Source organism: Nothoprocta perdicaria, unplaced genomic scaffold (genome assembly GCF_003342845.1).
Source record: "Nothoprocta perdicaria isolate Ctin4 unplaced genomic scaffold, notPer1 scaffold_80, whole genome shotgun sequence".
Lineage (NCBI taxonomy): Eukaryota > Metazoa > Chordata > Aves > Tinamiformes > Tinamidae > Nothoprocta > Nothoprocta perdicaria.
In genome coordinates, this window is record NW_020456088.1 from 3,230,026 (window position 1) to 3,242,793 (window position 12,768).

General features: G+C 35.6%; 1 protein-coding gene across 1 annotated transcript in view; it reads left to right on the forward strand.

Annotated features, from left to right (window-relative positions):
• The window catches only part of MINDY4 (MINDY lysine 48 deubiquitinase 4), a 69,826-nt gene that overhangs the window by 15,957 nt on the left and 41,101 nt on the right, over window positions 1–12,768 (forward strand). The window contains exons 6-10 of the mRNA XM_026051933.1: window positions 3,633–3,691; window positions 4,045–4,154; window positions 5,260–5,376; window positions 7,827–7,915; window positions 11,928–12,029. Coding sequence (XP_025907718.1) covers window positions 3,633–3,691; window positions 4,045–4,154; window positions 5,260–5,376; window positions 7,827–7,915; window positions 11,928–12,029 — 477 coding nt within the window. The remainder of the gene's footprint in view (window positions 1–3,632; window positions 3,692–4,044; window positions 4,155–5,259; window positions 5,377–7,826; window positions 7,916–11,927; window positions 12,030–12,768) is intronic.

Here is a 12,768-nt window from a genome sequence, read left to right on the forward strand (position 1 = left end):
AGCGTTGAAGGCTGGGAACCTGTTCTAATGATCCAAATAGGGTCTTGGATCCATCAGTGGATGGTGTTTTGGAAACGTCTTTCTTTAATAGAATTCTAGCTACCTGATTTATTTTTCTGATGGATGGCTATTTTGCTGGTAAACGCTTGAATTGATGGATGTAACGGTCAGTTCACATGAGTAGTATTAAGCCCCTTGAAAATTCCAGCATGGCTTATTCCACTGAGCAGTCTTTGAAGGAGCATGGTGTAGCACTGAACTACACATTTCTTTAAGAAGGTCTCTTTTTATAGCTATAGATAAATATGCATTCATTGCTTATCATGCATTCCTTTCAAGTGGAAATCACTTTTTTTTTTTTTTTTTTTTTTTTTTCATACATGCAAACTTCCCCATCAAGAGGCAGTTTTAATCTGAATTGTCACAACAGTCATTAAAATTCACCAGGACAAAAGCAGATGCATACGCAGACTGTTAGAAATGGCCCTTTCAATGACAGTTTTTCCTTTCCTGTTTTTACATCTATCAGTGACTCATCTATGTATGAAACACTTTTTTTCATGTTACTACTGTACCATTAGGATCAGACACAGTGCTTGACTCTAGAGGCAGTTTGGAGAAATCAAGAACGTCAGCTTGATTAGCTTAGTCAACCAAACCTGCAGTCATGGCAGAGTTTATACTAAATCTTAGTAAGAAGTCCATAAAATTATATTGTCCAGTATTGATTTTGATCCTTTTTTTTTGCATTTTTGCAATTTATTTTATTTCTTTATTCTTATAGTTTCCCCCAGAGAAAAATATCATTATTATATTCATAGTCATATGATTATTATTATTATATGAAGGAATATATACATACAGTGGAAAGGCATTTAGTCTGGCAGTGAGAAAAAGCTTTTCTAATACTATATCTTCAAAATCACTGATGACTAAAGTTTATTTTATAAGTCTCTTTGTTTATTTGGCCTCTTATTTATGGTAGTATAAATAGGAAATAGTGGAATGTACGTGCATGATTGTGTGGAGAGAGGAGCTGTCCCTGTAAGTTCAGTTATTCTGTGTAAATTTTGTTTTTGTATGTATTTTTTTTTGTTTGTTTTGCTATGCATGTAGATCAGATGTGAATGTTCAAATATTTAGAGAAAGTACTGTATAGTATGTTTATAATGAAGCCTATTTTCTTCCTGTCCCGTTTTTCTGACGTGACAGATGACTTCCCTCTTCCTAAGTGTTGTAACTGTGTGGTTCTACAATAATTTTTCCTGGAACAGCAACCATCTGCTGAAATGGAAATTGCAATAAAAGCCCTGACTGTGTTTTGAGAAACCTTAAGGAGGGAACTTGTGAAAAAATTCCACCTGCAAAAATACTCTTAACGCTTAACTAGAAAACACCCTACATCAATCTCTGTTGTCAGTGTTTTCCTTGACTTGATGGGAATTGCCCCGTGACTCGAGAATTCAAAACAGTTGCATCCTAGGTTTGGTACTTCCAGTAATGGGTGTAGAACCAGAACCTTTCAGGTTTTCCAGAAAGCCTTAGTGGTATAACAACTAACACTAGTGAGCTAGATTTGAAGTGGACCTAAGTTGGCTTTATTTGCATCTTCAGTTGTTTTCAGATGAAAGACAACGGGGGAGAAGTGTTCCAGGAATGAATCCGGAATTTAATGTAGGAAAGATAGGCATGTGGTGCAGTTGGAAACAAAAAGGTATCTAAGACCTTAAGATCTAAGACAAAATGATCAAATATGTCACAGGACCCATGAGACACCCAAAACTTTCTGGAATAGTTTTACAGACTGTGAAGATAACGGTCTTTTACTGGAAACACTGTTCCTGATACAAAAGGATAGTTATACAGTACTTCACTTCTTTTTCTATTGAAATACAGGTTTGACTGTAACCTGTGGTGTTGTGCTCCAAGTGTTAAGAGCCTTGTTTTTCTAATACTCCGTCCAAATGGGTTGACCTAGGAGGAAACACATTATTCTCTAGGAAACAAGAGACAATAGTTTGCAATCTCAGACAAAACAAAAATGTAGATTACGGTTGTGTCTAACTGTAGTTCAGTGACATCAGCACTTGGCTGAAGTTTATGGGCAAATTTAATGTCACTGGCACCAGTAGAGATGAAAATACTAGCAAAGAATGAACCAAAAGAAACCTCAGCTGAAATCCAGTATTAGCAAAAAACAAGGGGAAGTCTGAATAGCTTTTAAAAATACCACAGTCAACTATATTAAAATATTTGTCATAATAAAAGTTACTGTTATGTTCAGCAAGAACTAAATGCTTCTTCTGCCACTGTACAAAATCATTCTCGGTCCTCTTATTTCAACTGATCTACTTAGCATCTTACGAATTTTTGAGTCCCCAGTAACATGGAGGATTCTTTTCCATTCTGTCATCTGAACTGTGACCATTTGTAACTGATTGCATAAGACCTCTAACTTTTTAATAAGGAAAACCATAAGGGTTTCTTTTCTTTATAGCATCAAAGACAGTGAGATAGGTGCCAAAATACTTTCAAACAAGAAAGGGCCTGCGTATGATATGTGTGAGTTCTGTTTTTATTCATCTTTCACACACTGAAAAAGGAAATTAAGTTAATGGAAAGTATGTGATATGACAGCAATTGTTGCTAAAATAATATCACACGTACAAAGAATGTTGCTGAGGAAATTATTCCACACTATTTTTGAAGGGACAGTCAGTGCAGTATCTTTTCCCAAGTGGTAGCCAATGATGCAGTATTGCCCTTTTGAAAAAAAATAAAAGGAGCATTTTTTTTCAGAGTCATTTGAAACTTTTGTTTGGTTCTAAACTCATTTTGATACAAATTCAGCAGGAAGAACAAAAACATTAAAAATCAAATCAAAACAAAATCTTTGTATTTAGGTTTTGGCTTCACGGCCAACTTTAAATATTTAATCTTTTTTTAGGTGTTATATTTATTTGTAACTAGAACTTCTAATTTGCCAATTTATTAATATATAATTAAATAATTCATGCCTGAACAACAGCCACCGATTAGTTGATACAACAATGACTCTAGTGCAGGAAGCCAGTCTAACACACTTATTCTCACTTGTATTACTTGGTTGTTTATAAAGTAGTTCAATGACTGACTTGAACCTCATCCTGTCCCTATAAAAGCTCATCCTGGTCCCAAGAGGGATGTAAATTTCAATTTATGTCCCGATCTTTTGAGCTCATAGACAGGCAAGTGTACATGAATATCCTCACTTGAAATTCAGGACAATATATAATCTGTCAGAGGCTTGAAATTCTGCACCAGTTGCACTATGTTCTGTTGTTCTGTTCTGGTTGCTTTTGGTGTTGAATTCTGAAGATCAGCTTTATTACAGTGAAATAAATTTTATTCTGACATCATTTGTCTCTCTAAACAAAATCTCAAAATCTTCCTTTGTATAGAGCATTTTAAGAACTAAGGGTAAAAGCCTTTGCATATGTCATTATATATATTTGTCTCACCATCTCTTTCTCTGTTTCCATATGCTTAATGTATATATAAATTATATACCTTTATTCTTTTTTTTCAAGTTAAAAGTATTTTCTCATTAAAAGTACCTTTAGTCATTCATTCTTCATTTAATGTTAATGCAGAAAGTTTCCAGCATCCAGCTGCAACAAAGAAGAGACGATGAAAGATGTATTAGAACTAGGTAAGTTATATAAATTTTTGCTTTTGCCATGATGTTCTTTGTAGTAGCGGCAAAGGAATTTGTATGAGTCACTTCGGTAAATCTTAGTTGATTTAGAATAGTTGCACTAGCTAAGTTCTTAAGTGAACCTCTTGGGTAATACTGTGGAAAGAAGTTATTAGAAGTTGCTACCCAAACGTAGAATGGCTCATTATGTTTCTTTTCTGTCTAAAACTGCTTTCTCTTTTATAAAGACTCAGTGTAAGAAAGTGCTGATTGTCATTTTGATAAACTCCTGGCACTGAGACTATTTGGGAGATGCAGGGGCAACATTTTTTCGTCCAACACACTGTATGGAATTTCTTCTCTTTCAGTTGATGTTGAGGATGAAGCGACAACTGCAGAAGTTAGTAAGATCCCGGACCTTTCCACGCTGTACACGTCTCAAGTAGCATCAAAGGCAATTGATATTTCACTTGCAAAAGTAAGGCTAACAGTGATGGTAAACAGAAGAAAAATGCATGAAAATGTTATTTCTACCTACTTAGCCAAAGCTATAATGAATTTTGCTCTATTTGTGAGGGTATTTGTGTTTAATTCCCGCATATATTCCTTATTTGGTATTCAGATGAAAAGGTGATGTGGGGATGCTTGTCCAAAATTCTGAGAAATGCCAGAAAAGCATGCCAGAAGGCATCAGCCCACTTGAAGCACAGCTAATAGCTTTAACTAATGAAATTTTATATTAATTTGTTATTCTCTCTGGTCAGTTTTGCATTTTTGTGTTTTTTGAGGTTTTTAACCTTGTTTTCAAAACCAGAAAGTGCTCAAGTTGACCACGAGGAAGGAGAGATTAGCTCTTTATTAGCTCTTCCTATAAGATTTGCCATTCCAACTGTTGTCAAATCATATTTCTTCACCTTAATGTTAAGCAGCCAGCGGAAATAACAATATTTACCTTTACAGTATCGTGATGTCAAAATATTTAATATGAAAAAACTTTTTTCTGTTTTAGGATTTTTTTTTTCATTGTAAGATCCGTGAATTCCCAGTGCTAAATATTGGGATATGCTTAGGACAAGAAATGGCACATAGAGATGCCTGCTTATTTTCCTCATTCCACTCAGGGAGTTCAGTGTTTGCTGAACCTGCGACATTTCAAGTTCAACTTTTCAATTCGGCGTGTGCTGACATACCATCAGACAAATAGCAAAACAGACTGTGTTTTCTATATACTGTGCACATCAAGGTCCTTTTCTCACTAATATAACCATGTTGTTCTTCTGGCTGTTAAATTTAAGGAGGTATTTGTGTAAGGAAGCCCTGCCCCAAACAATCTGCATAAACAGTTTTCTAATGCTGAGCAACACATAGCATTATGAGCTGAAGGAACAGTGTAGGAAAAGGAAAATATTGCTCCTTTTCAACTGGGTGCTACTATTTACAGTCTGTATAAAAGAGAAATTAAAAGGGTGGTTATAGCGAGTTAGTCATTACTCTGCCACAATCGTCCTTCTCTACAAACTACTACAAGAAAATATATCTTGAAATGAGAATTTCTTTCTTTCTTTCCTTTTATTTCTTCTTAGGAAATAAAAAATCTTTTGTTTGGCTCAAGTCTTTGTTGCTTCAGTGAAGAATGGAAAATACAGAGTTTTACATTTAATAGCATACCACAGTTAAAATACGGCATCGTGCAAAAAAAGGTACTGTAAATTACTTGCTAAGCAACAAAAAAAGTGATCATTGCTTTTCTACACTGAGTTTACAGAAGCTGTTTCAGCAGTGAAAAAAAAAAAAAAAAACAGTCTTTTAAAGAGTCTTTTCTTTCTTTAGTATCATTTATTACCTTGCCAAATCTTATTAAAAGACTGGAGAAAGATGGAATAGTTCAGAGGGAAACTTAAACCAGCTGCAAAAAGTGTCATGTATGGTGTGTGTGGAGTGACTTGTAGGGAGGAGGAGAAGTTACTTAAGCTGAAAGGGCATAAACCAGGATAAGGTCAGAGAAGAGATTAAGAGAAAAAGGATAGGGGAAGCAAAATTTAAATAGGGATATTTAACAAGAATTGCCTGCTGCAGTAGAGAAATGCGCAAGGAGATTCTTGCCAGCCTTGAGTTCCCATATGCTGAGGGTCATATCATGAGATTTCCTCTTAAGGGAAAAGGGGAGAAATGCCCCAGCAGTATCACTGGCATTGCTGTACGCATGGGACCACTTGGCAGCATCCTTTCCTTAATTCTGGGCTGCAGCCACGAGATTCCAGATCCTCCCTAAGACAAAGTTTCTTAGTTTCCAACCATATTTCTAAAAACCTCAGCAGTTTTCTCTGGCAACCCAAGCTGGTAAAACTCCCATGCAGTGACTCAGGTCAGCGTGTAAGCAACTTTAGGTTGAAAGCTCATGTGCCAGATGCAGGGGGTAAGCCCCATTGCTGAGCTGGCTGAGCCTGAAGCGTGGACTCACAGAGTTCCCTGTGCACATAGTGTATGCATAAGAAACAGGACATGTCCTCCACGTGCAAATATGTCCCATGGAAGATGAATCCTTTCAGCTGCAGTGTATGCTTTTTGTCAACCACTTTGTGATATGCTGCTGTGACACCCATGCACAAGATCTCCTGCATCAGAGTAGGATCTCAGGACTTTATTACAGAGGATACAGGAGAAAGGATATATCAGACCTTAAAAGGGTATACCAAACCTCATTACAAAACATATATCATGCTCTTAAATGGACAGAGAAAAATATGTATCTAGACTGGGAAAAATACACCATGATATGATATACATACAGAAGTGAGGGGAAGAGGAGCTTTGAGCTGAAGGCTAGTAATCATGTTATTGAATATTTAATTTAGTATGTTTAGCTAAATGATTCACTAGGCTGATGGCCTTAGAAGAAAGCTGACAGCATGATTATATTTACATAGAACTAGAGAAGAAATATTAAATGGATGTTTTAGGGAGGATCTGGAATTTCATGTAAATGTATATCCTATATTTACCTGGAGAATAGAAGGAAGGTTTCAATGTGTAAGCTACTTTCTGATTACAAGAACTTTATTTTCTAGATTGCATGCTGTGCACTTTACATTGCATTGCATTGCATTGCATTGAGTTTGATGCTCTGCTTAGAACAATCTGAAAGTTAACCTGATCACTTGATGAAAATAGCAGTGCTGGCTGCACCTTTAATCCTGTTCTAGGGTTTTGAAAAGAGCTTGACAAATACTAAAGTGATTCATCATGCACCCTGATTATGATCTACCCAGGAATTTGAGAATGTGAGTGTGATGTATGACAGCAGTGCAATCTTGGATTTATCTCATATTATGGAGAGTAACAGTAACAAAGACCTTGGCCTGGCCAGAATCAGAGCACAAATTCTCCAGGAAACTACACATAACTTTTTTTTTAATCTTTATTATTTTTCTTTCCTTATCTTCACAGTCAAAACAAGCCCTGGCACATCAGCATGTATGGGATATCAGTGTGGGGTGGAGCCACATTTCAGTAATAAACTTCTTAATGTTAAAGCTAAATCCATGTCTGAGAATGATACCTATGTGCTGATAGATACCTGGGACAGCATCTGTGGAAACCACTATGTTTAGTGTGCTGACTCCTCAGATATGTTGCAGTGATACCCGGTGCATAAGCGTGAATGCTGTGCTCATATCTATGCTATTAGTCCTGTACACTGAGATAGGATACAGACATCCAGAGCCTGGATCTCCTTATGAAGGTGGGAATTTGAGGAGAGGCACAGTGCTCAGCGGAAACAAATAGGCATGACTTAATTCCACACTCCACAAAACAGATAGATTTGAGTTTTTTCTAGCATTCACAGCAATCAGAAGACATTTGCATGATTGAGGAATGCTTCTTTTGACACCATAGATAAAATTATGGTCTGTTCTAGGCTTCTTTTCTGGAAGAGTAGAAGGGAAATGCAATGCCAGTTAGTAACATTGATTTTCAGGGGCTTTAAAAAGCAGAAAGCACTGCAATGCATGGATGGATAAAAGGAGATGAAGAAATGGCTTAAGCTTGAATGGAAATATATGGATTGCAAAAAAAAGTCTTGCTAGCACCGAACAATGGATTTTTTTTTTTTTTTTTTTTTTTTCATGAATTCTATTATTCCCCTCAGGGTGGCCCATGTGGAGTCCTGGCAGCAGTTCAAGCTTGTGTCCTACAACAGCTCATCTTTGGAGATGGTAACAAGAATAAAGATACACGGTAAGTAAGCAGTTAACATCAGGAATATATTCCACATTGAAGGAAGAAAAAATTATGTCCTGCAGACAGCAAGGAACCTTGTGTTGTTCTGAAGGGGAAAGAAAGTATGAGTTATTAGCATTTGCTTCCCTTTTACCTCTAGAAATTTAAATGTTGGCTTTGCACTTCTATAATTACTCACCTGTGATTAACCAAGAACCTCTAAAATATCAACCCCCTTGATCTACAGTTAATGAAAATTATTTAACATTAAGATCCCCAAGGAGAAATAGTATCAAAGAAAATATAATCCAGGTTTGAAAGACCATGGAATTAATGTAGATTTCAACACTAACAGAGAACCTGAATGAGGATTTAAAAGTTATTACTATGTATTTCTTTCTTGATGGTGTTTTTTGCCCTTTCAAAGCAGAACTCTTTAATAGAATTTAAATTATATGTATGTGTTTTCTATATACTTCATAAGATCTCTGTTAAATATTGTTAGCATCAAAGAAAATTGCTTGGACTGCTATTTGAATAATATTAAAGTACTTTACTAAAGGAACTAGTGGAGTTAATGTACTTTGCTAAAAGATGCCTTCATTTTATAGATGCAGTTTTTTCAATAATAAATTCAATATTTTCCTGGTATTTTTGTTGGCACTTGCACTTGGGTGGGTAATGCTCTGACCTCATTGTAGTCAGAAGGAGAGCTTTCAGGCAGACATTTCCCTCAAACTTCATGAAACCATCTTGGAAGAGAAAAGAATCTTCTCATTTAAAAAAAAAAAAACCTTGAATGTCCACTTTCCTGCTTGAAGCTATTTGTGATTGTGGAAAGGTTTCTGTTGAGGTTTCCTCAGCTTTAGCTAACAGGCATCTAAAGCAAATCCTAGGCTGTTCTTACAAGCAACAGAAAGAAAAAGGCACCTTGTTGAGCACCAGTGCCTGTCTTCAGCACCTGTCAAAATGTAGGATAAGGGATGATCAGTGGTTTGCCATGCACCTTATTGAGTCCTCATAGGCGGCCAGGTCTGGATGTACTATATTTTAAGCCATTCTGAGCTGAGATGCCATGTAAAGGAGTCAAGACATTGTAAACTCTGCTTACAATCCAATTAAAATATTGCAAGTTTTACCATTATTACTCATGTTGCTCATCACTGACTGCTTGTGGACCTCAAGATAAGGGTTCAATTGAAGCAGTTGCCATGAATTCATCGATTGACAATTGCCTGTTCCCTGAAGCAATTTAAAGATAAATAATCATGACTGGTAAATAGCTGGCTTCAGTAAAATAATAATACACGTTCAGAGTGCATTGTCTTGCGAATTCTACAATGTTACGTTGTTGAGTGCTCCTTTCTTCTTCCTTTCTGTTCTTTCAGAACATAACATCTGTCTGTAATTCATCTCAATAGCCTGCTGTTCAGAGACACTTTTTAAGTGTTTAAGATAATGCTTCCCAAATGTCTTAAAAGTAGTACCAATACTTCAAGAATTTTCTTTACAGTTTATCCACTGAATTTTCAAAGAGTCTTCCTCTGTTTACTTTTATGAGGAAATGCAGAAATCATCTATATGAGAGGTATTAAGGAAAGAAGAATATTCCCAACAGGACTGGGAGAAACTTGGCACGCTTTGCTAATATATTCCAAATGATAACACAGCAACTCTGAAAATACCTGTTTGTTAGCACAAATATTAACTAGCAAAGCAGTAAAAGATATATAAATTATTATTGTTATTCAGGCTATAATGACAGTAGATTTTTTAAGGCTGAGCCTAGCTCTTTTCCAGAAAAAAAAAGAAAGAACTCAGAAACCTCCATGGAGGAAAAATAACGTGTTTAGATTTTATGACCAAGAATCTCCACAGAAATGACCAAAGACTTTTTTTTTCCTGATTTTGGGAACCAGGAATTTATTCCAAGTTGGAGGATGGCCATTGATGATCTGGTCCCCTTGAGTTTCAGATCCTCCATGAAAATAGAGGTGCTAGCCTTTTGCTCTTTCAGCGTGATGTGGTGATGGTAACTATTGTAAAATTATAAGGCACCAAAATAAATGGATTAATTGAGGACAGAAAAATAAATGGGGTAATTGAGGACAGATTGTTTAAACCATAAATGTTCCAAATTAAATCAGCTGCATGCTGTAGTGCTTACTTGGCAATATTTGCCCCTCTTTTTTTTATACTCCTGTTATCCACATTATTTTGAAGGACTTTGCTTTTGCATATTTTGTATATGAAAAGGACTGCTGAGGTATGCAGAAAGGCTCCAAGGAATTTCAGATTAAGAGATGTTTATGTACAGAAATACTAAAAGCTTTCAGTTCCTGAATATCAATAGCAAGATGGCCTGGTTTATTCGTGGGATAAACGTATTTTTCTTATGAGACGTTTGCCATTGGCAGAAGCACTTACCTAAGCAGAAAGGGGAGTCTCAGTGCTTGAAATGAGCACTTTCTTCTTTCTGCTATACCTTAATTTTTGAAATACTAGCCATTTTAAATTAAGCTTTGAACTTCAGACTTATTCAAGAAATAATTAGTATGTCTCCTTCTTACTCTGCTAGCTCTCAGATATATGAATTAGCTGCTGTGCATCACATGAATTCCTGAGTGTCTGTATTAAAACACAGTAAAGATAAGAGACCATTGAGGTTATATTCGTTCTAATTGAAACTCTCACCTATTAGCTCCCATATCTCACATCCTTCAGAGGGGAAATATTCTCTAATTGAACATTACGTTCAAGACAGACATTGAACTTGAAAGGCTTTTAATTTTTTTTTTCTTTTTTTTTTGATGTTTGAAGTTTTTTGTTTAGTCTTTTGAATTATTACATCTTTTACTCAAATGCTGGAAACAGATTTTGACTTCATATCCCATTCTGGTAGCATTTTGAAACTGATAATATCTGAATTTCAAAGAGTGCCATTCTTGAACCCATAAGAGAAAGATTCCAGTTCTGTATTCCCAGGGGGAAGAGTCTGTTGTCCAATTCTTCAGGCAGTGCAAAGACTCATGAATGCTTGGGTTTATTCCCAGATCTGCCTGTTCTCCCCCATTTGACTTTTGCCCTTGTAGTCCTTTACTTCTCCATTTACATTTTAAAGTTAGAATAACATGAGTTATTAGGAAACTTCCCAAAATACAATTTGTATGAAATATGTTGACATGGTTGCGTGTTTGAAATCAATGGACTGCTTTAAGCCTTCATTACATCACTGCATATGACCCAAACCAAGGATTTAAGTGAAATTGTTTCAGAAACAATTGGGTTTCACAGACCAATATTTGTTCAGTTACCACCAAGTTTAACTCAACACTCCGGGAAGTACCATATCAAAAAAGAGTGTTCATTGCAGATGACATTTTAGACAAAAGATTGTTAACAGAGAAAGAACATTATGGTATAGACTTTAGGGCCACAACAGCTAAGAAATTAAAACTTAGAAAAGAAATTAAGGACCTTTATTAATTAAAAATCACATATAAATATATAACTATATTAATATAAAGCAATCATATTGTGGAATATTAAAACAAATTTAACAGATTTAAGATTTGACAGATTTAAGATTCTGTTTGCATATTCTGGCCATTATTTGCCAATACTGTTCCCTAAAGTACGTTTACCTGTATTTTTTTTCCAACTAGTTATATATTCTGAAAAAAACATGTAACTTCTCTTTTAGAAGATTAACTTTTAATATGTGATATTATTAACTCCTTCTTCAATCTGCAGTTTGTTTGCTTGCTTGCTTGCTTTGAATTGGCCTTCAGAACTGCCTGAATCTCTCCCTTGACTAGAAGAAACTGAGATATCTAAAGACAATTTTGGAAGCTCATTTGGGGGCATTGCAACACTTGAATTGTCTCCAATAAAACAGCTTTGTTCTTATCACTACAAACCTGCTATGAATAAGTATATACTTGAAATAGGGACAATATGTTCTCTAATGGTTAAGATTCCCAGAACATGTTTTGATACTTGTCTGTTTTTTGCATTTCCTGAGTTACAGTAGTCTTCAGCCTTCAGAAGTTCACAGGACCAAGTGCCTCACCATGGCAATTGCAGACATATTATGGCGTGCAGGAGGCAATGAAAAAGCAATAGTAGCACTGTAAGTAAAAGAAGAACTTCTGGTTATTGTACAACGCTCCCGTGGTTATATTTGTTATATATGTACCTAACTCACAAAATGAATGGTTCTTAAGATGGATTTATGCAGTCCAAAATAGTTTAAGAAGAAGTATTGCAAAATACCATTTCTACTGTTGTAGGACTGAACAATAACACTCCAAAATTGCTGTGAAAAATCCTGTGTTTTTGTTGAGGCTAGAATTCCTCCAAAATCTCTGCCAACAAATACTGATCTGGAAATGGCACTTTATCTGTTCTGTATTGCAGGATTTCATTTCACTTTCCTGTAGCTGCCTATGAGATTCTTAGTTTATGCTAATGTTGCAGCTAGGCTGCCTGTGTACAAGACATCTAACCTTTAGGCACTTCAGGTTCACTGTACTGAATCCAACATTGAATTTTGCAGTTGAGGCAGGTTTTGTGAGACGAGGTCATTCGTTTTATTAGATCAACTAAGATAGCTTAAAAATAACATAGAATCTTTGGGCCATAAATTCTCCAGAACTGAAATAAAAGCAGCAATTTTTACAACATTTCTTCTGATATCTTGAATGTTTTCCATCTGTAAAATTCTGTGAAATGTTTCTTCTGCAATGATCATATACATCTGTTCCTCTGCTTTCATTTAAAAGTCATTACGGTAATACTCTTTTCCAATAAATTGTCATTATCATCTTAAACTTATATTTATCCTCTTTCTGTGTGTTTAAATGTATAAG